This window comes from Cynocephalus volans, chromosome 8, assembly GCF_027409185.1.
Source record: "Cynocephalus volans isolate mCynVol1 chromosome 8, mCynVol1.pri, whole genome shotgun sequence".
NCBI lineage: Eukaryota > Metazoa > Chordata > Mammalia > Dermoptera > Cynocephalidae > Cynocephalus > Cynocephalus volans.
The window spans coordinates 144908753-144933075 of record NC_084467.1 but is presented as its reverse complement, the minus strand read 5'-3'; the positions used below and the strand labels follow the sequence as shown (position 1 = coordinate 144933075).

The window sequence follows — 24323 nt, the reverse complement described above, 5'->3', positions numbered from 1 at the left end:
CTCCTTCTCAAGCTCTTCTAGGCTCCTTAGTTATAATCTCTCCATTTTTTACAAGAAGTATCTCACACTGCAATCTATGGTCTTAATTCCTAAAAGCAGATAGTTTTAACCACCCCTGTTCATATGCAGTTTCTAAATTTCAGAATTTCTGAAGTTTCAAAGTTCTTAAGTTCCAAAGTTCTAAAAGTTCTCTTGAAGGTAAACAATTTGCCATAGAAACAAAGCTAGAGATATTAGGTTCTCAAAGTAGTCAATGAATGCCAATTTATTACATAATTTAGAAGCAAAATAGTTGTGCCAAGCTTTCCAGCCTGGATCTCTGCTCATACAGTTCCCTCTGCCTGGAACATCTCTGCTTCTCCCATCTCACTTGACTTTACTTTCACCTGAGTAACTCCTACTTATTCTTAAATTCTCAACTTAAATGATACCCCCTCCAGTAAATCTTTCTTAACTAATCTCTCCATGGTGTACCATGCCTATGTTAAACCCATGCTGTGTATTCCCATACTTAGTATTAAGTACTTTACTTCTAGTTAAGGAAATTGCTTGCATCTCTCCTCACATGAATACATCTCTGAAAACAGAGAATGCATGTCCCTCACAGGCTATTTTAACACAGTGCCTGGCATATTAACTTGTTAAAAGAATAAAGCCTTCAGTGTATTAACCCCTGAGTGTTCTCCAGAATCTGGAGTTGGAGAAGAACCTGAGAGAGAGTGCTGTAGTGCTTCTTTCAATGGACTATCTGTAACTGCTTCTTTCCACATTCTCTTCTATTATGAATCCTTGATATCTACCAGAATATCTTTCTAAGGAAATGAAATTAAAAAGAGAAAAATAAAGAAACCAACACATATCTTCATGACTAAATTTGAATCAGCCCTCTACGGTTATCAGTAATAGAAACGACTAAAACTTGACTATATTAAAGCTCTTTGCTAAAACCTATGTTCCTCATTTTGTACTACCTTACCTGGGTTAGGTTTTTACTAGAACTTGAACCATTACTTTCTTGATGCTCATGATCATATTTTACTTTCCACTCATGAACAGTCTGTTTACATGCAGAATCTGAAAATAAATGTTCAGTTTTATGCCTAGTCAAATTTAATGAAAACTGGGAGCTTTCCAGGCATTCTTTTCCCTTCTGCTTAGTCTTTGACTTGTTAGAATCTAAACTGAAGACATTTTCTTCTCCAACCTTCTGGAGGGTATCATTGGATTTTACTGGGATTTTGAAATTGATCTTCCTTCTTCTAGATTCAAAGCGTTTCTGAATTATCTTGTTGGGATCATAATCTTGTGAAAATTGATTTCCCTTGCACTTCTCTGAGATGCATTTTTCAGAACTGTTTTTAAATTTATTGTTCTTTTCTTTCTTGAGTTCTTTCACCTTCTCCCATTGAGCAAGTAACTGAGGACATTTCTTTTCACTTGCCTGGCCTTCAGCTTCAGGTTTCACATCTTTGGCAGTCTTAGGATTGCTAAGGTTTTTAATTACATGGTCATGCTTACTCCTAACATTTGCCAATTTAATATCTTTAAGTTTAAAATCTACACATTTACTCCTATCTTTTTTAGTTTCATTTGAGGAAGGACTCTGTGAAATAATGTGATTATCATTTGAATATGTTGCTTCTCGGAGTTTAATAGGTCCTTGGAATGAAGAGCTGATTTTGGGTCTCTTTCTGAGAGTGTCAATTTCTGTATTCAATCTGTAAAGAAACACAGAAATCTACATTACACTACAATTATACATTTTAATAGGACCTTGTAATTCTCTGGGCATTTTCATATTCCTATTTTATTTGCTCTTCACAATAGCCCTGTGCTACATATTCATAGCAATCTATACATCGTGGTTTATGGTCATAATTAACAAAAACTCAACACTGTAATACCTTTCAAAGACCAACAAAATTAAATCTTAAAATTACCTCTTGTCAACTAGTTTTGCCAAATGCTATATAATGTAGTTTTATATTTGCAACCCAAAACATTAAACTTCTGGGATCTTTTTAGATAAAAGACACATAGCAAATATTTATTTTTTGTGAATGACTTAGTGTTAAAATCAACCCAGCTGAAGCTGAGTATCACCATCCTAGATTGAACTCTTGGGATACAAAAATAAATGTGAAATTTTGTCAAATTAATTATTATAATTAGACTATTTTAAAATTTAGTAACCAACATTTAAAAATACAATATACTGCAGGAACAATAGGTTTTCAACATTATCGGTTGAAAAATATGACATACTGTACGAACAATAGTTTTTCAACATTAATCAGTTGATAAGATTGCTCTGTTGGTCATCATAAAGCATATTTAGGATACTAAATTACACACACACTTTCAACTTAGGTCAACTGAAGAAAAAAGTATTATTTTGGCTAATTCTGCAATAATGGGTACAGAGGACGGCAATATTACCATCTCTCTCATAGTAACCGAGGTAAAAACTTATCTTCTTTTCAACTACTGGACTTAAAGAGTTCATCAATGATGGGGCTGGCCCGTGGCTCACTCGGGAGAATGTGGTGCTGATAACACCAAGGCCGGGGGTTCAGATCCCATACAGGGACGGCCGGTTCGCTCACTGGGTGAGCATGGTGCTTACAACACCAAGTCAAGGGTTAAGATCCCCTTACCGGTCATCTTTTTTTTTAAAAAAAAAAAGAGAGAGTTCATCAATGATGATAACACTTAAGAAATCCCACAAACCAAAACTGTGCATCCATTGCTTGAAGAAATACTTTCCGAATACTGAAAGCCTCCTAAATATTGAAAGCAGATTACGATTGTTGCCCTTGCTTATATTTTTATTGCTTATTGCTTTATTGCTTTCATATACTTAAACCATGGAACAGGAATTATGGTAATGGTGCAATGTATCTGGCTTCCCACACGACAAAATTCTGAGTTTCTATCTGCAGCTTGGCTTTCACTGTTTGCACACCACTTTCAGAACCTTCCCTGGAGACGAATTAATAGCGAGATTTTTACAGAAGATGCTATTTACCTTATAAGAAGGACTTAAAACCTTAAGGAAAATAAGTGTCTACTTCTCCAACAAGTAAACGATAAGAGTAAATAAATCACTTTCTGTAAACAACCAATGGTTGTTAGAAATCTGCACTGTTGTCATCAATGTCTACAAAGTATAATAATACAGCTTTCTTCTATTCAAGCAAACTTTTTAATTTTTTTGGTGGCTGGCCAGTACAGGGATTGAACCCCGGATCCTGGTGTTATCAATACCATGCTCTAACCAACTGAGCTAACTGGACAGCCCAAACTTTTAAATATATAACAGCTCCTATACCATACTGTTTGAATATCTTGTATAAATACATGACAAAGCAGTTCTAAAATATCTTATATGCCATATAGTTTGTCTTTAGAGAAAATTTTCACTGAAAGTTACCTCTGGAGTGCTTGCCCGCATTTGAAAGTAAACATTCAGATAACAACAATAAATCGAGATGACATGCCTTGTTCATACTACTGATGTTGTTACGCTGATGAGATACGATGGTAACCCACACAAAGGCATGGTCACTGATCACATATGGGTTTCAGGCATGCCAAAATGTTACTGAAACAAGCACTCAACTACTCAGCATTCTGAAGGCTGAAGTCAAACAGCAGATTTTTAATAAATACTGAGGCCGCGCTGAACTTCAGTGCATCCTTAGAATAATTTAAATCCTAGTCTCAAAAGAATTCAATAACACTATTTCTCCTTCCTCCCAAAGACTATATGGACATGTATAAGGGGAGTAGTACGGGGGTAATATATTGATCAGAAGTCTACTTACATTTTATCCTCTTATATACGGATATAAGATCAGGAGCTAAAAAATGTGCCCTTAAGCAAAAGGTAATTATTGAAAAGTCAAGTAGTGTTTTAGAACTTAAAATTTTTTTAAAAAGAGGATATCAGTGCAAAACACATCAGACATCTAGTTTGAAAATTTTAGCAGGTAATAGTCAATATAACATGAAATCTGTGATAGAATATACTTCAACAGATGATACCAAAGCAAAGTACACAAAAAAAACAGAAGGAGAAGATTCAGAAGGAAAACTGGCGCAACTGTCAGAAGCAAGTTGGATTTTTTTTATTTTTTGTTTTTAGCATTAATTAACTAAGATTGTTTGGGAAGCTGAACTTTCATTTATATATTATTTTTCCATAACTCCCTATCTTCAGAGAAACCTTGATCTTGCCAACTTACAATTATACTTTTTTATACTTATTATTCCCCATTAGTGGCAAGAAATTCCTTTACCACACAATTCTCTGAAATTTTTATCCAAAGAATGCATAAACTAAAGAAAAATAATTTCCATTACTCTCTTTATCGTTCCCCAAGTTCTCTAGCTGTAACCACATTCTGGTTAATTAACATGGTTTAAGAGTCATACTCATATTTTTGTTGCTTTTAATCCTGCTATTTATTAGATCTCCCTTACAGTCACTTAAGCTCTCTGAGCAATCGTATCGATGCAATAAGTTACGTATTCTTTTCACAGGTAATATGTAAAGATGATTCATCCAAAATTTCTAAATTAGCCTCATAACTTCTTCTACTAGCAGGTGAAATGAAGTTATATATCTTATAATCAAGTGACAAAATCAAATTACTTGAGATAGATATCTATATTTTATTTGAGTATCATTTCCAAAACAGTTTTGAGTTTTTTATTTCACTTAACTTTTTCTTAGATGTACAGTAATATTAAGAAAATTCAATAATCATAATCTGTGACACAGCTAGAGATATTTGCATGCAAAACAATACTAATCAAAGTAAATATAGGATTTTCCAAATCTGAATATTTAGTCTCACAATTCTAAGCCAGAAAAGTAAGAAGATATCAAAAAGGGGGGGGGGATTTACCTTTTCAGCTCTTGTCTTCTTTTTGTATTATAATATGGAATGTCTGTATGATCTGATTTCTGAAATTAAAAAATGTCTATCATTTAGGAAATATAAATTGTGCACTGGTACTGTAGTTATAAGGAAAGGAGATTGGGAAACAATATTTTTTTCCCATAGCTATATATTAGTGAATAGGCTGACATCATAATTTACTTAATCCTTCCAATAATCTTGTAAGACAGATATCATCATCCCCATTTTACAGATAAAGCAGCCACGGCTCAAACAGAACTAGGTATGTTCCTTAATGCCACAGAGCAAGTCAACAGCACACCAGGATTTGAAATCAGATCTGTTTCTACCATCTTGTCTCTCTATGTACTTTGGGCATACAGGGCCAGGCATGAGAAAGATAAGAGAGACATAAGATATACGCTCAGTCCGACATAATTTAGTGTAAAATAAAAGGATAAAGACAAGAGAAGTAGAAGGATATGTACAAATAACCTAATATAAGGATATAACTAAGTGTCAAAGCATAAGAATAGCCCAGAAGGGCTAAAAGAGTACAAAAGGGCCTAGGGAAAAAAAGTGGATAAAATATATAAGACTGAAAGATGGGTAAAAGAAGTGGCCATTTGAGGTCGGCGGGGGAAGAAAATTGGATGGTCAAGGTGTAACCAAATTTGAGAGGACTCAATGACAAACTAAAATAGTAAGATTTTTAATCAGAGGTAAAATGTAATGAAATCAGTGTTTTAAGAAGGTTAATATAGCAACACTAAATTGACACAGCAGTTTAATTATATGAAAACAAACAAGCAAATTCTTAAAAACACAATTCTGTATCCCTGGAAATTTTGCTACTTTCTCTTATTCCTACTACAACTATGTAGCTATCTTGGATATACACTTAATAGTAACATCAACGGAATGTGGCAAGTACTTTACCAACCACCCATGGACTAGCTTAATGTATTTAATTTGCTATCACTGTTTCTAATTATTTGTGTGAGAGTGGAAAAAACTCTGGACTTGGCTCTGTTGTTACATACAATTTTGCCTCCTTGGACAAGTCTTCTTCTGGATCTCAATTTATGAATCATAAAATGCAAACAATATATCTGCCTTGGCTACCTCAAAAAAAATTGTAAAGACAAATACAACCATATATGAGAAGACTTAAAAATTGTCTAAATTTATATTTGTTTTGTCTAACCCCACATGGTAGGGTCTATCAGCACAAGAAATAAAGAACTTGATAAATGCTTCTGGTGAACAGAAAGAAGAAAAAAACAAACATTGGTTTTCTTTCTATTGGCTATCAAAAAGTAAGTAGAATAGAAAGAAAAAATTATGAAAAAGCAATGAGGGAAAATTTATATCATGAACCCCTAACTGTACATAAAAACTTTAAATAATTCTCAGATAGTTATGGTATCTAAAAACTTACCAGTTTTCTCTTCTCTGATGAAACCGATCTAAAAGAGTGAGCTGAGCTAGTTAAACTTGCTGAGGTGTTTTTCTCTTCCTTGTCCTAAGAATGCCATTTGGGGGGGGAAAAAACAAAAAACAAAAAAAGCATAATATAAGGCACAGTAAAAAATAGCATTATTTCATCATTGTTATTATAAATCAACATTCCCATTCCATAATGAAATTCAGAGGGGAACAACATCTAAAGACACACAAACTTTGGTAACAACTAGAAATAAGAAGTCCTAGGTGCTCATGAATTTTAGATGAGATGAGATACAGGTGTTACAGCAGCCCAGGCAAGGGTGTTGTGAGGTGGCACTGCCATGGTAGGTCTCAGTCTTCTACAAAACAAAACCATATATCCAGTTATTTTTCAATGGATCTTGAATTCAACAGACCTCAGACAAACTTACTTGGAGTACCTACCATGTACCAAAGACATTCTAGACATGGAGAGAGATTAATGAAAAAACAATAAAAGTCTCTGCCTCCCTGGGGGTTAAAATCCAGTGCAGGAATTTACAAATGAACAATAATATATTTAGTGTGTCAGATGATGCTATGGAAAAAAAAATAAAGCAGAGAAAAGGGGCAGGCCGAGAGCTCAAATGGTGGGGGATTGCAATTTTAAAAAGAGTAGTCAGCAAAGACCCCACTGATAAGTTGGCATATGAATGGAGGCCTAAACTAAGTGAAGAAACAAACCATGTGAATATCTAGTGAAAGAATCTTCAGTTCAAAGGTTATAGCAGCAAGGGCAAAGCCCCAGGGCCAGGAAAGTGCCTGGCTTGTTGGAACAAGCTCACAGAGGCCATGTAGTGGAAGCAAAGGGGAGAGTAGGTGGCTTTGTCAACCCCAGCAAGGATGTTACTTTTCACTGGATGAAGCGGAAAAGCACTAGAAAATACTGAGCAGAGGAACGACATGATCTGATCTATATTTTAATAAAATCACACTGGCTATGTTGAGAACAGACCACGAGGAGGCAAAGGCAGAAGCAGGAAGATCAATCTAGAAATTATTGAAATAATCTAGGAAAACAAGATGATTGCTTGGATCACGGGGTGAACAGTAGAAGAAGTAGTTAGACTCTGAATATATTATAAAGAGAAAACTGATAGAATGTGCTGATACACTGGATGCAGGTAGAGGATGACCACAAGGGCTCTGGCCTAAGCAACTGAAAGAATGGAAGTGCAATTTACAAAATTGAGGAAACTGAGCCTGGACACTTGAAAGATTACAGTTTAAGAAGATGAGGAGGAGCCAGCAAAGGACTAGTGACTGCCAGTGAGGAGGAAAATCAGGAGAGTTACGGTGTCTCAAAAGCTAAGAAAGTGTTTCAAGGAGAAGGCATAATCAGCTATGTCAAATACTGCTGATAGCTCAAGTCAGATGAGGTCTTAGAACTGACCAATGAATTTAGCAACATGGAAATCATTGCTGGCCTTGATGACAGCATATCTGGAGGAATGACAGCAAGAAAAGTTCTGATTAGTGTAGATTTAGGAGGAAATGGGAGGGAATTGCAAACAGCTTGTCAATTATTAATGGCAAATGAGGGAAGGGGGTAATAAATCAAGGACACTAAAGTACTATCTGGCCATGCTCCAAGGTCCCCTTTCCAATTATCTCCATACATGAAAGACCAGAATAGTAATCAGAAAGTTAATACGCAAGCAAGGAGCAAACACCAAAAAATGCAATGGTATCTGGAATATTTCTGGAACCTTTCATGCAGGTCATGAAAAAGTCTTATGAACTAACATGCTACCATAGAAATCACTCCTTTAGTGAATATTCACCTTTGCCAGATTAGTGGTGAGCATGTCTTCCCTACTATTAGCCCCCCAGGCATAATGCTGGCCATTCTAATTGATGAGAGTACAATCCTAGACAACCCTTAGGAAATAGAAAAGGGAGTAAACATGGAAAATGGTCTAATGGTGAGTTATTGCTATGAATGGGAGGATTTGGGGAGCATAGAATTGAGGCGAGGAATGCCTACGCAAATTACTTACCTTTAAGTAACTACCCTCTAAGCTTTATTTGTGTAATTGGGATAACAATAGTACCTACCAAAAAAGTTGTGAGGAATAAGTAAAATAATGCAAGTAAAGAATGAGAAAAGCAAATGACTTCTCCTGGGTCAGGTAGGCAGAACAAAATATTTACATGTTTCATTGTAAAATGACGTGTTATTTTTTTCATTACACAAAAATTGTAAAAAAAAAAAAAAAAAAGTATCTTTAGGTCAGTAAATCAGAATTCTTACTTCTTCATCAAAGCTGGGTAATGAGGTGGTGCCTTTTCTCTGAGACTTCTCTTTTTTCCCACAAGATTCTTTGTTGGACATCTTGAAAAGCTAAAATAAACATCAAAAATACATTCTCTGTTATTTACCACAATAAAAAATATATTAGAAATTAGTCTTCCTTTAATTACACAAAGATTAAAGTTTTATAAAATGATTTCCATTTTCTAACCATTCCCAAGATGAAAAGATTCTTTCATTGTTCCATTTTTCTTCACTTACATTCTCCTTCATAATGATCTATTCCTCTTTTTTAGCTTCATCTATCACCTTTTCAGGAATGACTCTCAAAACTATGCCTTGAGCCCTGACTTCTCTCTTAAGCATCAGATCACCTTTCAAGCAGCCTGCAGCACTGCTATACTTTGCCCCACCTACACCTCAAAATCAATTAGTTATAACTTTTCATTTTTCCCAACACACCCCTGTCAGTCACACCCCTGAGTGAGACTTCTGGTAAATGGCACACACTTTTTCATTACATATAGAACAGAGATAATACATCCCAGAGGGTTTTCGAGGGACTTAAACAATGGATATAAAAATTACCTTGCACAGGGTGGTACATATTAGGGTCTAAATAAATACTTGCTTATGTGTTGTCTTTCTACTAGACCCTAAGCTCCTTGAAGAGTATGCCGTATTAAACATTTAAGAGGTGCTTATAAATGACCACTGAGTGATGAGTGAGTGAATTCTTTTTCCTCAGAATATTCACGTTTTCATTCTGAGCCACTTCCAATTCTTGCCCATTGCAGTTCCTCTGCCCACTTCTCATCCCAGTCTCACTTTCCAGCCCTTCTCTGAACCAAGTCACTACTATCAGCTGACGACCAAAAAAAAAAAAAAAAAGGCAATAAGACAAACACAGCCACACCCTATTGTCATAAACAGTCTCAAGTTAACGCATACCAGCAGCATCCTGTGCTGGGACACAGTAGCCAGAGATTGGGAAGATTGGAATTACAGACAATTCCAATCACTCCTGGTCAATCATGATCAATGTAGGTGAAGTTCTATAAAAGAATAATCAATTTTACTAAATCAAACTTTTAGAATGCTTTAGTGAATATAAAGAGAAAGAAGAAAATGCTGATAGCTAACAAATCTGATAAAAAAATTAATAAATGAATATTCAACACAGACTTCTAAGAACACATTCTAAATTACCCAGAAATTTTGCTTTGTAAGATAGTTTATGACAATAGTTAAGTTCACAGTTGAGCTTCCAGATTAGAGTAATAATCTTCTTTTCCTTTTCTTGTCCCAAGATTCCATTCCATGGAAGAAAAAAGGCGCAATAAAATATAAGAACTCTTATGAAATGCACTGTTTAGAGGCAACTAACTGGTTATAATGTAATGTTACCTTTTACAGTTTAAACTGATCCATACCACCAAGGTCATGGGTTCAGATCCCTGTACCAGCCAACCACCAAAAAAAAAAAAAAAAAAAACCACAAAAAAACCCCTAAAAATAAGATAAATAAACAGATCCATGCTGCTCTGATGTTGCTGTTGTTTTAAATACATAGTAATGCTAATTTAACGCTCTTAATCACAAGATAAGATGAAAAAGAACAATGCAACCAGAACCAATTTCCAGGCATGTGACTACACCACCTTTGAAGCTGACCCTGCAGCACTAATCAAGCCTTCCCATGACAGCAGCCCCGGCAGATATCTTCACGAAACCTCATGAGAGACCCAGAGCCAGAAAGCCATTTCTGACTTCCTGCCCCACAGAAACTATGGGATAATAAATGTTTATTGTTGTTTTAAACCTCTAAGTTTTGGGATAACTTATGCAGCAACAGAAGAGTAATGCACTCCCTTAATACAATTCTTCAAACATTGACGATTCCTTCTTCAGGATGTCTCAAGAGCAGGGAGCGTGCTTAGAAATTCTTACTAAAGGGGCTGGCCAGTTAGCTCAGTTGGTTAGAGCGTGGTGTTGTAACACCAATGTCAAGAGTCCAGATACCCTTACTTGCCAGTAGCAAAAAAATAATAAATAAAAATAAATTCTAACTAAAATTCCCATAAGAATCCACAGCTAAATTCTAACCCTTCTCATATTTGGATTTCCAGTTGGTATTAAATGATGAGATTGACATATTAAATCAAACTTTCTGGTCTTTTAGAAATAACAAATCAATGATTCTTGGATGAGGCACAGATATAGTTACCATTTCTATAAGTTATAATCAGTGTTATTATCCCATTTTTAATTGACTGTCAAGCAGTGAGTCAACTATGCATCTAGGAATACTAGTCAAAAGCCGAGGAGTGGGCACTAAAAGGGCTTTAGGACTATAACTCACAAGAAGCTGCACAGAGATAATCTGTTCCTATTAAATTGGGAAGAAGTTGGAAAGAAAGAAAAACAAAACAAAACTTCCAGATATACTTCCTAACTATGGCAGGGTCGGGGGTCGGGGGTCGGGTTAGCGTCCAGTTAGAGTTTCAAAGTGCAAAATAATCACAGCATTTTTCCCCTCGGTTCCGAAACAAGTAGGAAATAAACAGACCAATAAGATAAACATTTATCAGCTTTACTAAAAAAGCAGAACTGCAAGTGTGAGTCTTATACCTGAGACTAAAACGGGCTTCCCTCTCCTTTCCTGCTGCCTGTAACATTCAGACCGGTCCCAGGCAAGGCAACCAGAAAACTCGAGTTTTTCCCCTGCCTGCCCCAGTGGGCTTATCGGAGAAAAAAAAGGAGCGACAGAAGGAGTCAGACTTAAGTGCCAAGCAGGTCCAGAGAGAGAAGGGGAGAAAGGACGGGGCGCGGAGAGCAGACAGGGGACTCGCTGGCATATGCCTCGCGGAATCTGAAACGCATCAATCAGCCCCGAAGCTCAACACACTCAGAGCTCCGATTACTAAAGTCCTAAAAACGAGACAAAACAGGGTAAAAACCCCAATCCTTATTCACTGGACGCTAACCACACCACCGCAGCGGGGCAATTCTGAACGCTAAAGCAAAAAATAAAAACAAACGGAAAGAGTGTTTGGGTCACAGTGTGGGTGAGGATGGGAATGAAGAGCAGACCCTAACTCCACGTTAGCCTGACTGACAGGCAAGCTCGTCAGCGGCTCCCCAGAAACCCACAGGACCCTCACGTCGGGCGAGGAGCAACCCCGGAGGAAGGGCCGAGCCAGAACCACACCCTCCACTGAGCAACTCGACCCTGGATCCGCCTACACAGTCGCCCCGCCCAGGCTCAAGTGACTCCCGAGTTCCTAGTCCGGCCTGCGGCCCGCTAGGGTACGTGGGGCGGGCGGCGAGGGGGAATCTGCCCACAAAACGTCAACGCACCCCCCAGTTTCCTACCTTACCAGCGCCGGCGGCGGTGGCGACTCTAAAGGTCCAAGCTAACGGAAAGGGACCGCCCGCTCCCCGAACCCGATGACAGCTGGGAAACGTAGTCCTGCGCGCGGCTGCCCACTGCCAGCCACACTCCCCCGAGCGTTTGTTCAGATTTGCATTAATGTCCTCCGGGGACTCGGAAACCCGGCTCCGCCCCAGACGGCGCGGTGCACCCTGGGTATTGTAGTCTTGGTTCCGTTCGGTGGCGGACCGCTGGAACGGAGACGCACGGTGGAAACGCAACTCTCTTACGCCATTGGACGCCGTCCCCAGTACGCTTCTGCGCAATCTGTGGTGGCGTCTAACGCCTCGGGGAAAAGGAAGCGGACGGGGACTTCGAATCGCTGCCTCAGGCTTTCTCCTTTTTCGCTGACAGGATTTGGCCCGTGGTTCCTCATCTTTTGTCTGTTACACGCATCCCGCCCTCCCCATTTGCTTTCCCACTCCTTGGATCCATCCCTGTGGGCATTCACGTCAGTTCTCTCACCCCGCCGTGAGTCCCCTCCTGGTCCCGGGCGGGCCTGGCACGGAGGCGGTAACTATGGAGAACATGGCGGAGGAGGAGCTGCTACCCCTGGAGAAGGAGGAGGTAGAAGTGGCCCAGGTCCAGGTCCCGACCCCGTCCTTGGACTCGGCTCGGGTCCCAGCTTCAGCTCCGGCCTCGGCTCCGACTCCGGCCTCGGCTCCAGCCCCAGCCCCTGTCCTGGCCCAGGCTCCGGCCATGTCCCCGTCCCTAGGCTCTGCCCCTGAGGAGGCCGAAAGCAGTAAGTGCAGGAGGCCCAGATCTTTCTGCCCCAGAAGAAGCGAGAAAGTGCGCCTTGCTGGGAGTAGGGGAGGCCCTTCATCACTGGAACGGTTTTTATGGGGAGAGGCAGGTTTAGGAAAATGGGAGGGAGGAAAGAGGAGCCCGTGTAGCGGGTAGAACAGGAGTGCAGAACGGGAGAAGGCATTTCCGTAAACCTCGAGGACATCACGGTCAAGGATGTGTGGAGGGCAGGGGTGCTGCAGGACATAATGAAGTTAAGGGTTTCTTCCTTAAAGGGGGTATACTTACAGTCCAAAAATAGGAAGTTACACAAGATTCGGTTTCTTTCTCAGCCAGCCTGCCATGGCTAAGTCCTTTAAAATGTGACCGCGTAGCCGAGGCCACCTGTTTACAATAGTAGATCCTAGCTGCCAATGTCTAGACACCATTACTGCCAACTAGCTTTTCTGCCTTGACGTACACAAAGAGATGGGTTTTTCTCATTCTTTCATTTTCCTTAGCAGCTTGCTTCCAAAGAGAATTTGATGCTGATGAGTAGTTTAGGGAAGAGTGGACTAGATGATGGATGTCCTTCCCAACTCATAAATACCGGTGGAGTTTTGTACTCCATTACATCAGAAGTGGACTATTGAAAATTAATAATCCACATTATTGTGCTTCTGAATGTGCTTGCATGTTTTCGACGTGGTGGTTTATTGGACTATATAGGAATTTAAAAGATTGATGAGTAACACTTTCTTAAGGAACTTCTGAACAACTTGAAATGTAAGGTCTGAGAAAGACTTGAAGTTCTTTTAGCAAATTATTTTGTGGTCCATAAATTGCCCTTTATGTTCTTTTTGAATTATTTTTGAATAACTTAAAAGATCTTAAATTAATTAATAGCCTTTTCTACTTCTAGGCCAGTTTTGAATTTAATGTTTATAAAATACTTGGATAGTTAATAGTCTAATAGAATTATTTTGCAATTAAAACACAACGTACAAATTGTTGTAGTAGATTTAAGAGTAGGGATGATCAGAGGAAAGACAAAGTCAGCAGGCCTGAGGTAGGCCCCTCATCATCATGTAAGATCAGAGCTTGTAGGTGAAAAATAAGGCCAGTTACTTCTCCTTCCACAACTGCAGTGGGTGAGGGGGCGAGTGGAGGGGTAGGAGGGCCCTGGGAGGGGGCATTACACTCTCCTGAGTAAGTAGCCTCCTACTTTACCTCCAAATTGTATCTGTTTATATTAATCAGAAGTGTTTTAGCAGCTTTAGGGAATGCACGCTTTCTCCACTTCCCCACCATCAAAAATATGTTAAACATACTTTGGAAAGATTAATTCATATATTCCAAAATTTACAGCTGTTTTAATTTGAAGAGTATATACTGTTTGAAAATGCAATACTGGGACAAATACGTAATTATTAAGAAATCTGAAACTTATTAACTAAAATATATATTAATCACATTTTTAAAATTATTATTTAAAGATTATTTTTAGTTAGTCGTTTGAAATCAGTCATAACTAGACAGGGTGAAGATGGCCTATCTGAAATAGAATTGAAAATTGAGGAAAAAGTATCAGAAGAAGTAAAGGAACCTCCTAGCATCTTGGACATATCTGATTTAACAAGAGGTTTGCCTGTTGACTTTGGAACATTGCAGGTTGAGTGATTTAAGTACAGATATTCTGATATCTACTATCTTGAATCAGCAGGTGATTTCAGTAAATGTTTATAGGCATATCATGAATTTTTAGAAACGTCTTTGAGAGTTTTCTTCAGTAGTGTATACACATGAATTCATTTCCTGGAATATTACTCTCTGACTTAGCAATTAAAAGTTTTTGGTCAAACAGACAAAATTTTGCCTGTTATAGAAATTATATCTCATTATAAGTAATTTGGACAATATGTGGTGTAAGATGTTAACCAATAATGTTTGTTGCTCTTTGTTTTTGCCCATTTAAAAATAAGTCATCTTTTAATAAATTTGAGCAGGAATGTTCGATAGTGCTGAATTGGATTCCAAAATTGATGATGTATGTGCCACTGCATCCAAAAAGTCTAATGATTTTTTAAAATTATAATTTAGGGGCCGGCCTGTGGCTCACTTGGGAGAGTGCGGTGCTGATAACACCAAGGCCATGGGTTCGGATCCCATATAGGGATGGCCAGTTAGCTCACTGGGTGAGCGTGGTGCTGACAGCACCAAGTCAAGGGTTAAGATCCCCTTACTGGTCATCTTTAAAAAAAAAAAAATTATAATTTAACAAACCTTAGCACCTGCTGTACGCTAATTACTGCAGTAGGCACTTAGCCATCCTGAAGATGAATAAGGCATAGCCCCTGCCTTCTTACTGCTTATTTGTTAGGGAAACAAACAAGGACACAGATTATACAAATGAGTGAACAAATTAACGGAGAGTAAAGCTAGGAAAGGAATATGCAGGAAGGTGGCAGTGTCAATAAATGAATTTAAAAGTCTTAAGATTTTAAAGTGTATAACCTAATAACAGTATGAGAGAGTCCTGTGGTTTATCCCATCATCTCCTATTGCCTTGGAGATCATTACCACTTAGCATCTCCTAGTTTTATATATTCAGGCTCCTACTTTGTAAATGTTCCTTTCCTTTGGGATACATATATATTCAGGTCTCTCCATCCTTAAAAAGAAAGAAAAAGCAAGTTACAGTCTCATCTATCTCCTTTTTTTATGCTGCCAAACATCTTGAAAAAATCTGCACAGATTTTCTGTATTTCTTTCTCCTTCTAATCCCATTTTTACTCCTAAACACTTCACTGAACCTGCTTTCTTAATGGTCACCAGAGACTTGCCATACTTAATCCAGTAGTCTTCTTGATCTCTGCAACTGTTTGTGATACTTAGTGTTAAGCAGTTCTCTTTTACAGACTCTTCTTCCTTGGGGTCTGCATTATCTTGATTCTCCTTACCATTATTCTTTCTGAATCCACCTTCCTGGTTGTTTTTACTCAACTTGTACATCCCCTCACAACTCAATTCCAGATTGTATCTGTTTATGTTAATCAGTAGTGGGTTCAAATATTTAATTTGAAGAGTGTGTTAATGTTTGAGAAATCTGAAAGCGTGTTACTGGGACGAACGGTAATGATTAGGAAATCTGAAATACATTAGAATTTAAAAATATATTAATCACATTTTTAAATTAATTTTAGATGGGCTAGTCATTTGAAATCAGTCATAACTAGACAGGACCAGATATTGGCTTTTTCCCTCTCTTTTTCACAATTTTTTTTTTTTTTTTTTGGCTTTCTTACTTGTTCTCATAGTTTCAGCTAACATGTGTATTTATTATTTTTATCTCCAGAATCCCTCCGGAGCTACAAAAACAAAATTTCAACTGCCTGCTGGATATTATTACCTGAATACTCTACCAGAAGTACATAAAACACAGTCTGTCAAAAACTACACTTTCTTTTCTCTATTTCTCTTCCTTTCCATTGAAAGTGTTTCCTCTTCCTTCTTTTGCTAATAGTATTATCATTGTCAACCATATAAACTCAAAAAATTCCTAGAGTCATCTTTGATCTTACCCTTCACCCCTACTTCTCACATCCCAAATTCTGTTGCTTCTTTTTTTTTTTTAACCTTCTGTTCTCCTGTACCTTTCCTTTACTAATTTTCTCACCTCTGTTCTTGATCCTTGGTACTACTGCAAGAGATACCCTCCTGAAATGCATTCAAATCATATCATTCACTTCCTCAAAAACCTGCCATGACTTAGCATTGCCTGAAAAATAAAGTTCCAACTAACTTGCGTAGACTTTATACCATCTATGATCTATACTACATTTTTGGCTGCATATTTTTCTACCTACTCTATCCCCCCAAACATAGTGAATTCCAGCCAAGGCTAGGCTAGGGGTGGCTGTATGTTTTATACCACATGGCTTTGTTCACGCAGTTACTTCAGTTTATAGGGCCAGTCCCCAAATCTCTACTTACTGAAATTCTATTCGTACCGTAAGTCTCAGTCAAATGCCACTTCTTCAGTAAAGACATTCTTATAGTCTTTTGTTAGAATTAATTACTCCTTCTGTGTATGCCTGCATCATATTACCTTTTCTTCTAGTATTCATTTCATTCTACCTTGTATTATAGTTAGAAGTACATATTAATCTCTCTCACCTGGATTGAAAGTTCTTTCAAGACAGGAAACATGGCTGATATTTCATCAGTATTTTGTACAGGGTAGAAACATTATTTTGTAAAATTATCTGACTAGATAAAATTTTAAAGTTGTAAAATTATACAATGAAGGTTTTCTCCCTAACTTTTTGCATTCTGAAGCATCCTTGTCATTTTGTACACTGAGTTGTAGAAGTATTCCTCATCTAGTACTATGCTACAGGAAATAAAAGTGTAAACTTTTATATGATGTGGTCAAATAAAAGTGGAACTAAAGTACAAATTGTTAAAGCATAATCATCTAACTCTTAAAATTTCCTTTCAGAGATACACATCTCAATTCAAAAGCAGCTTGCTGATCTAGAGAAGTTAGCTTTTGTAACAGAAGGGGATTTTGACTCCACCAATTCATTGAACTCAGATAATCTTGATGCAGGTATTTCCATGTTTTTGGTTTTCTTCTTAATTTTTAATGGTTTGTCATTATTCAGTTCATGAAAACAGTTTGCTAAGAATAGACTTAAGGTCAAGGGTTCAAATCCCTGTACTGGCCAGCTGCTAAAAAAAAAAAAAAAAAAACAGGAGTAGACTTTATTTTTATTTAGCTAAAACAGTAAAACAGTAGTAAAATTTAAAAAATTTTTTTGAGGTTCTTTTTTGTTAATTAATGTATTTATTAATATTATTTTTTTACATTCTAAGGTGCTATGGAACAGTTGGTAGGGAGGGAGAGATGGCAAAGGGAGGGAAATAGTGTGAGAGGAGAACGAATGAGGGGGGATGTGGTCGAGGCCCATGGCATTCCTCTCATTCCAGCAGGGAAGACCAGGGGGCCTCCAGCAGTGGCTCAGTAGTTGCTGGGCCGGATGTAGAAGTCAGGGGTGTGTGGCTGAAGCCCTTTAAAATTTTTCTCTTCAGGAAATTGATAGCCTTCTATGTGCCAATGTGCTGTTGGGAATAAATTACTTTGTAACTCCTCAAGGACATTACAATCACATGGATATTATAAGGGTTGTATATTCTAAGTTAGGAATTGCATTTGGCTATGAGTAACAGATCCCTAAAAACAATGTCCTGATTAATATGGAGGTTAATACTCTCTCATGTAAAAGAAGTCCCAAAACAGGCAATGTAGGACTTCTACAAGAGTTTCACAATGTCACCAATGCCCCATGCTCTTCTTTTTCTGCTCTGCTATTCTTAGTGCTTGGTTTCCATCCTCAAGATCACCTCATAGTTTTTTGAAGTAGGCAGTATATATAAAAAAAATAGATTGTACCTACACTTGCATTGTGATATATGTGAAAGGTATTTGTTGTATTAAATATCTTAAATGAGTTTTTTTTATTATTTCTGTATGTTATTGCTTTAAATCTGAAAATTTGAGATTTTAATTCTTTTCTACACTATTAAAGTTTTTATTGAGATATGTTCATTTCTAATTAAATAAGACTCGGTTTTGATGGTCTGTATTCTTTTGGGGGAATATGCTAATAAAGAAGGAAGAAGTTATAAATTCAGTAATCAGATATAGTAGTAGACTAACCATTCCCATAGTCTCAGGATAGCAATTATGTTGGATCCCATCTATTCCTTCCACTTCCTTCTTCCATTTTACTAACTCTACAAGTTAACTGTTTTTGTTGCTGCCAGGATATAGAGGAATACCACAGCAGATACTTATGCTCTCTGCCTAGCCCTTATCATTCTGTGAGTGTGATTAGAATAGTCCTTTCCCCTGTCCAAAGTACAGAGGGATGCTTTCTGTGGTAGGCAGTTTGGCTGGAAGGATATCATACAGTTTATCACATCTTCAACTTTGAGTCTGTTTCCAGTGGAAACAGGACATCAGCTAGCCACAGAGAGAAAAGTTTTAGGGTAAAAAAAAATCACTGATCATGTGCTATAAATTATTAACTACTCCTGAGTCAGGAATAATGACTGCTCCTTAAAGTTAAGATAGATCTTATCTAAGAAGTCAGAGGGAAGTGTGGAAGAATCCTCTGTCACCTCTTTTGTAGCTGAATCCAGGCTAGTATATTCTATGCTTTGTTGGTTCTTTTTTCTTTTAAAGGAAACAAGCAGACTTGTCCATTATGCCCTAAGGAAAAATTCAGAGCTTGTAATAGCCATAAGCTTCGTCGTCACCTTCAGAATTTACACTGGAAAGTCTCAGTTGAATTTGAAGGTTAGTATTTTCGTGCTTGCTAAAAAGCATTGTACATGAAATTTGACATTTACCAGTTTTGGAATTTTGTTGTGAGTCTAATCAAATATTTTTAGTTTAAAATTATGAGGGATTTAATGCTCCCACTTTTAATGTATTTAATAAAATGTCATATAGCTCTGTAGGCAATAGATATATATGACACAAATAGTTTAGTTCAGCAAACATTTATTAAGCGTTTGTTCTGTATTGGGTACTCTGGCCCTGAGAGTCCCTGTTGCTTATAGAACAATGTTTTATAAAGTTATACTCTTCCTTTTGTAGTAGAACAACTACTATTTTACACATATTTTTGAAGGTATAGTAAATGTAGTAAAACAAAATAATCAGTATGAATATTGGAAAAGAGAGGACAATATTTTTTCTTCTGCTGATAGCTTAAAAAACTACTAGAGTTAAGAGTATTCAGAATGGTGGTGAAATATAAGATAAATATTCAGAAATAGTAGCCTTTCTGAATATTTATCTTATATTCAGTAACCTTTCTCTACTATAGATCAATGGAAATTAGAAAAAAGTACACCAATTATAATGATGATAAAAATAACATAATTTGGTGGAATAAATTTAACAAGAGGATTCATGAAGAAAAGAATAAAGTTGAAGGACAAAAAAATGAGATCTTGTCAAGTTAAAGACATAGTGAATTATGTTAATTGTGTGTGTGTGTGTGTGTGTGTGTGTGTGCGCGCGCGCGCGCGCGCGCACGTACAGTAAGGGGATCGCAACCCTTGGCTTGGTGTCGCCCGCTCTGCACTCAGCCAGTGAGCACACCAGCCATCCCTATATATAGGATCCGAACCCGCGGTGGGAGCGCCGCTGCGCTCCCCGTGGCGCACTCTCCCGAGTGAGCCACAGGGTCGGCCCAAATTATGTTAATCATTATACATTTTTGGGAAAAAAATCTGGCAACATCTTTTAAAATTTAAAGTACATGTATCTATCCACCAGGCAGTTCCTCTTCTCGGAGTGCCATGGAAGTAAAAGAATCACAATAAACAAGGATGGATGTACAAGGATATTCATTACAGCATGTACTTAGTGACGAAAACTTGAGATTAAAATAAAAGGGGTGGTTGGATAAATTATGGTACATACATGCTGTGAAATATTATGCAGCCATTGAGAAGAGTACATTAGGTATACACCAGCTAATTTGGAAGTATTTCCGTAATAAACTACTAATGAAATCAGTAATATATAGGGAAGATTTTATAACATTACATATTGATAAAACAGTTCTCCCTCAAAAAAATAACCCTAAATATCAATCTTAATTTATATTTGAATGTGATTATGTGAAAATAGAAATTGTTAAATGTGGTTGTGTAGAGTTTCAACCTAACTGGAAGAAACAACTAGTATGAAACACCCGGAAAAGCCTGAACTATGCCAGAACTGTTTTCTTAGCAGGACTGGTAAAAGATTATCACTAGTTATTTAGGGAAAGGGGATTAGAGACTAATTCAGGGGCATCTGTCTTTGAAGTTTAGTTATATCTAAGAATGTATAGTAAATCATATTGACTTATTGTCAAAAAAGAAAGGTCTCAATTTAAAAGGTCTCTTTTATATTCTTTATTAAGGCCATTGTTTACCATTAGGTTTAGTTTCCCTCTTCCAAGTTATTCTCTTTTAAATGGCTTGTGATACTTCTTTACTTATCCATGGATATGGATTCTCTCCTGTACGAAAAGCTGTTAGGTTCTTTCACATGGTAATGATTTGGGAGATGGTGAAGATATGATAATTTTTGTCTTGTGGTGAGCAGGCTTCAAAGTAGTTGGCAAATACGTTGAAGGTGGAAGCAGCAAGATCTGCTGAAGGAACAGATATGAGATGTGATAGAAAGAGAGCCAAGAATGCTTGGGTTTGGGATTTGAGCAACTAGAAAAATGAAATTGTTCTTTATAGTTCAGAGGAAGACTGCATTAGGACCAGGTGTGGGGAAGCAGGCCAGGATCTCAGACTTAGGCATGTCAAAGTTGAGATGCATCTAAGTGGAGATGTCAGGTAGTCTATAGGCTATATAAATATGGAATTTCCGGGAGAGGTGGAGCTAGAGATATATATTTAGGAGTTATCAGAATGCAGATGGTATTTAAAGCTGTAAGACTGGATGAGATAACCATACGAGTACATGTTGATGGAAAAAGAAGTCATTCAGGGCTGAGTCCTGGGGCACTTCAACATATAGAGTAAGAAAAATGGTTGGATGTAAAGTGAAATAGAAAAGGAGTTAGAGATGACTTACATAGTTTGAGTTAGGAGTGACTGTAAGACATTATCATTCATAAAAAAAGTAAACAGGCCTGTTCAAGAGGAAATGATAAATTTAGTCTTGACAAGTAGGTTTTGAGATGCTGACCAGTCATAGATCCTTAATAGACAGTTAGAAATAGGGATATAGCTCTCAGGAATGAATTATTAACTAGAGCTATAATTTGGGACTCTTTCTCATAGAAGAGATAATTGGAATCATGAAAGGAGTTTAAGTTACCAAAGAAATGAGAAAAAAGTCACATAGCCGACCGAGCCTAAGAAGTATCTACATTTTAGGGTATGAGAGAAGGAAGAGGATCTGTAAAGAAGATTAAGATGGGTGGGAAGAGCACCAAGATGGCGCCATATCACAGATGAAGAAAAGTCTGTGTAATGGCAAATATAGCATGAGACAAAGAAGATGAAACCTAAGAAAAAGTTAAAGTGGCAGAGACTAGATGATAAAGCTGAGTCCCAAAGAAGCTAAATGGCTAATCCAAGATAAAACAGATAGTCATGGCACAACCAGAATTTGAACTTGGATCTCCTGTATTTGTTAATATATATACATACATACATATATATATCATATCTATAAAACCTAAAGCAATCTCATTCAAGTAAATTCATTATGACATAAACATAAGGATAATCCCAATTCTGATAAAAATTGCTTATAATTTTTAATGATAATTAAATATTTAATGAACAGTGATATGACAACTAGCTATTCTTCTAGGTTACAGGATGTGCATCTGTCACTTACCTTGTCGACCAGTGAAACCAAACATTGGAGAACAGGTAATCAGATATTAGATTTTTTTATTTTTAAATTTAGTCCTCTTTAAAGAAAGAGCAATTTTTACTTGCATGCATGTTCAGCAGTGTGGTTTACTTTAAAATTCTGTATCTGAGTCCTTTCAGATGATCATAATAGGAAAAATATGAAGTATATGAAAAAAAGTATTGCTGTATTGAACTTCTCATTTTACGGTTTTTGATTTCAGTCAGATAAATTGCTTTCATGTTCAAAATGAAAATAAACTCAATTACTAATTATGGAATGAAGAATTTAAATAGAGAATAATTTTTTCTTTTAAAATAAATTTTGATTATGTAATAGAAGCTTCAATTTCTGTGATTTAGTATGTTTCAACTTCATATTCATCCTCCCCATGTTCTTCCTTTTAAGTTTAATTTGCTAGAACAACAAACTTTCTGAAATGTTAATTTTTTAAAAAATAATGTGTTTATTTTTAGGATAGATTTGACCTAAGAGGAGTACAAACTATACAAACTATAAAATTTTTAAAATATTGACACTATCCTGAATGTATGTTAACTTAATGAGTCCTCATTATTAATTTTCCTTTTGGGTCACTAAAAACAGTAAAATGCTGGGATGAATGTGTTCCTTAGGCAGTAGTCGGGACAATCCAAGATATTTTGAATATGATAACCATAGTACCATAAGGGACCCTGTGTAATTTCTTGACTATTCTTTACTTGCTATAAGATCCCAAGTAAATGGGAGGTAGCACAGCACTAAGAGTAAAATGCATCAAAACTGGGAAAGAACCACTGGACTAGTAGTTTTGTTCTCAGCTAAATGAGAAATTATGAAATGAGATTTTTTTACTTGGAAAAACAGACTTCTCATTATGTCCCTAACATTCACTTGGGTGCTGGAGCTGGCTCAGATTTTCAGAATCTTATGAGCTGATTGTTAAATATGGCCATCATTAAAAATTAAATTGTATAAACCTAAAATTGAATAAGTTATATTAGAAAAACAAAGGTAATGAATATTCAAAACTCAACACTCCTAATTATTTTACTACTTTTTACTGTTAACTGTATGCTTATGGTTATTGACATCTATTATATCTGCATAGTAATGCTCCATAGTGGTATGATACTGCACATCTCTTCCAAAACTCACATTCAGTGATGTCACTTGGTAGCTTAATATCTATCGCAATTGTAGCTTGAAAATTGGCCGTGGTAGAGAATTTATAGCAAAGAAATCTGCAAATACTACAAATCAGAGCTTTATTTTCCTGAGGAGCCAGTTGCTAAACATGATAACTGCTAACATTACACTATTTATAAATGCAGCTTATAGAAAATATAATATATATAGTTATTTGCTGATTAGAATGAATGGGGAAAAACTAGGAAATTAAACTTGTGGTCTATTGTGAAGTAAGATTAAGAAGCATATGTAAGTATAGGTAAGGAAGTTAAGATCCTTTCAGAGTCACTTAGCAAAATTAATAACTTCTATACCATTAAATTGAAGACACATTAACATACTCAAATTTAGAATCTTAAACTTCTATTTCATTGTCTTAGTAACTTAATTTAAATTCTCTGGTTGATAGATATCCAGTAAAATGGGCGCCCATTATCATTGTATCATTTGTTCAGCAACAATCACCAGAAGGACTGATATGCTAGGACATGTTAGGCGCCATATGAATAAAGGAGAGACTAAATCCAGGTATATTGCTGGTAAGTTGAGCAATCTCATTAACATATCAAAAAGTAAATCCTTAAATAATGGTCCAGTTATTTGTTTCAGATTAGGAATTTAAAATGCACTGATTGAGCCAAATAATTTACTTCATACTAATTTATTACGTTAGGTTTTATTTTCTTTCTTTGAGGTTTCCAATAACATTCAAATTTTCTCAACTTAACAGATATATTTAATAAGTGATGAAGAAAAAAGTGACACCTCAAGTAAATATAGGTATTTTAATGAAAGATTATAGAATTATATTCCTAATAACTTTTACGCCAATAACTACATTTATACTTATTGTTGAAAAACACTGGGAAAAGGATGTAG

At 36.7% G+C, this 24323-nt stretch overlaps 2 protein-coding genes across 3 annotated transcripts in view; one reads left to right on the top strand and one right to left on the bottom strand.

Moving 5' to 3' along the window:
* Positions 1–12100, bottom strand: part of SWT1 (SWT1 RNA endoribonuclease homolog) — a 112314-nt gene extending 100214 nt beyond the window's left edge. The window contains exons 1-5 of the mRNA XM_063105345.1: positions 12030–12100; positions 8650–8739; positions 6349–6432; positions 4914–4972; positions 977–1718 (exon numbers count right to left, since the gene is read on the bottom strand). Of these exons, the coding sequence (XP_062961415.1) occupies positions 977–1718; positions 4914–4972; positions 6349–6432; positions 8650–8730 (966 nt within the window). The 5' untranslated portion in view covers positions 8731–8739; positions 12030–12100. The remainder of the gene's footprint in view (positions 1–976; positions 1719–4913; positions 4973–6348; positions 6433–8649; positions 8740–12029) is intronic.
* Positions 12101–12362: 262 nt separating this feature from the next.
* The window catches only part of TRMT1L (tRNA methyltransferase 1 like), a 37671-nt gene continuing 25710 nt past the window's right edge, over positions 12363–24323 (top strand). For both annotated transcript variants that reach the window (XM_063104682.1, XM_063104681.1), the window contains exons 1-5: positions 12363–12824; positions 17307–17417; positions 19056–19169; positions 22209–22270; positions 23854–23983. In XM_063104682.1, the coding sequence (XP_062960752.1) occupies positions 12602–12824; positions 17307–17417; positions 19056–19169; positions 22209–22270; positions 23854–23983 (640 nt within the window). In that variant the 5' untranslated portion in view covers positions 12363–12601. The remainder of the gene's footprint in view (positions 12825–17306; positions 17418–19055; positions 19170–22208; positions 22271–23853; positions 23984–24323) is intronic.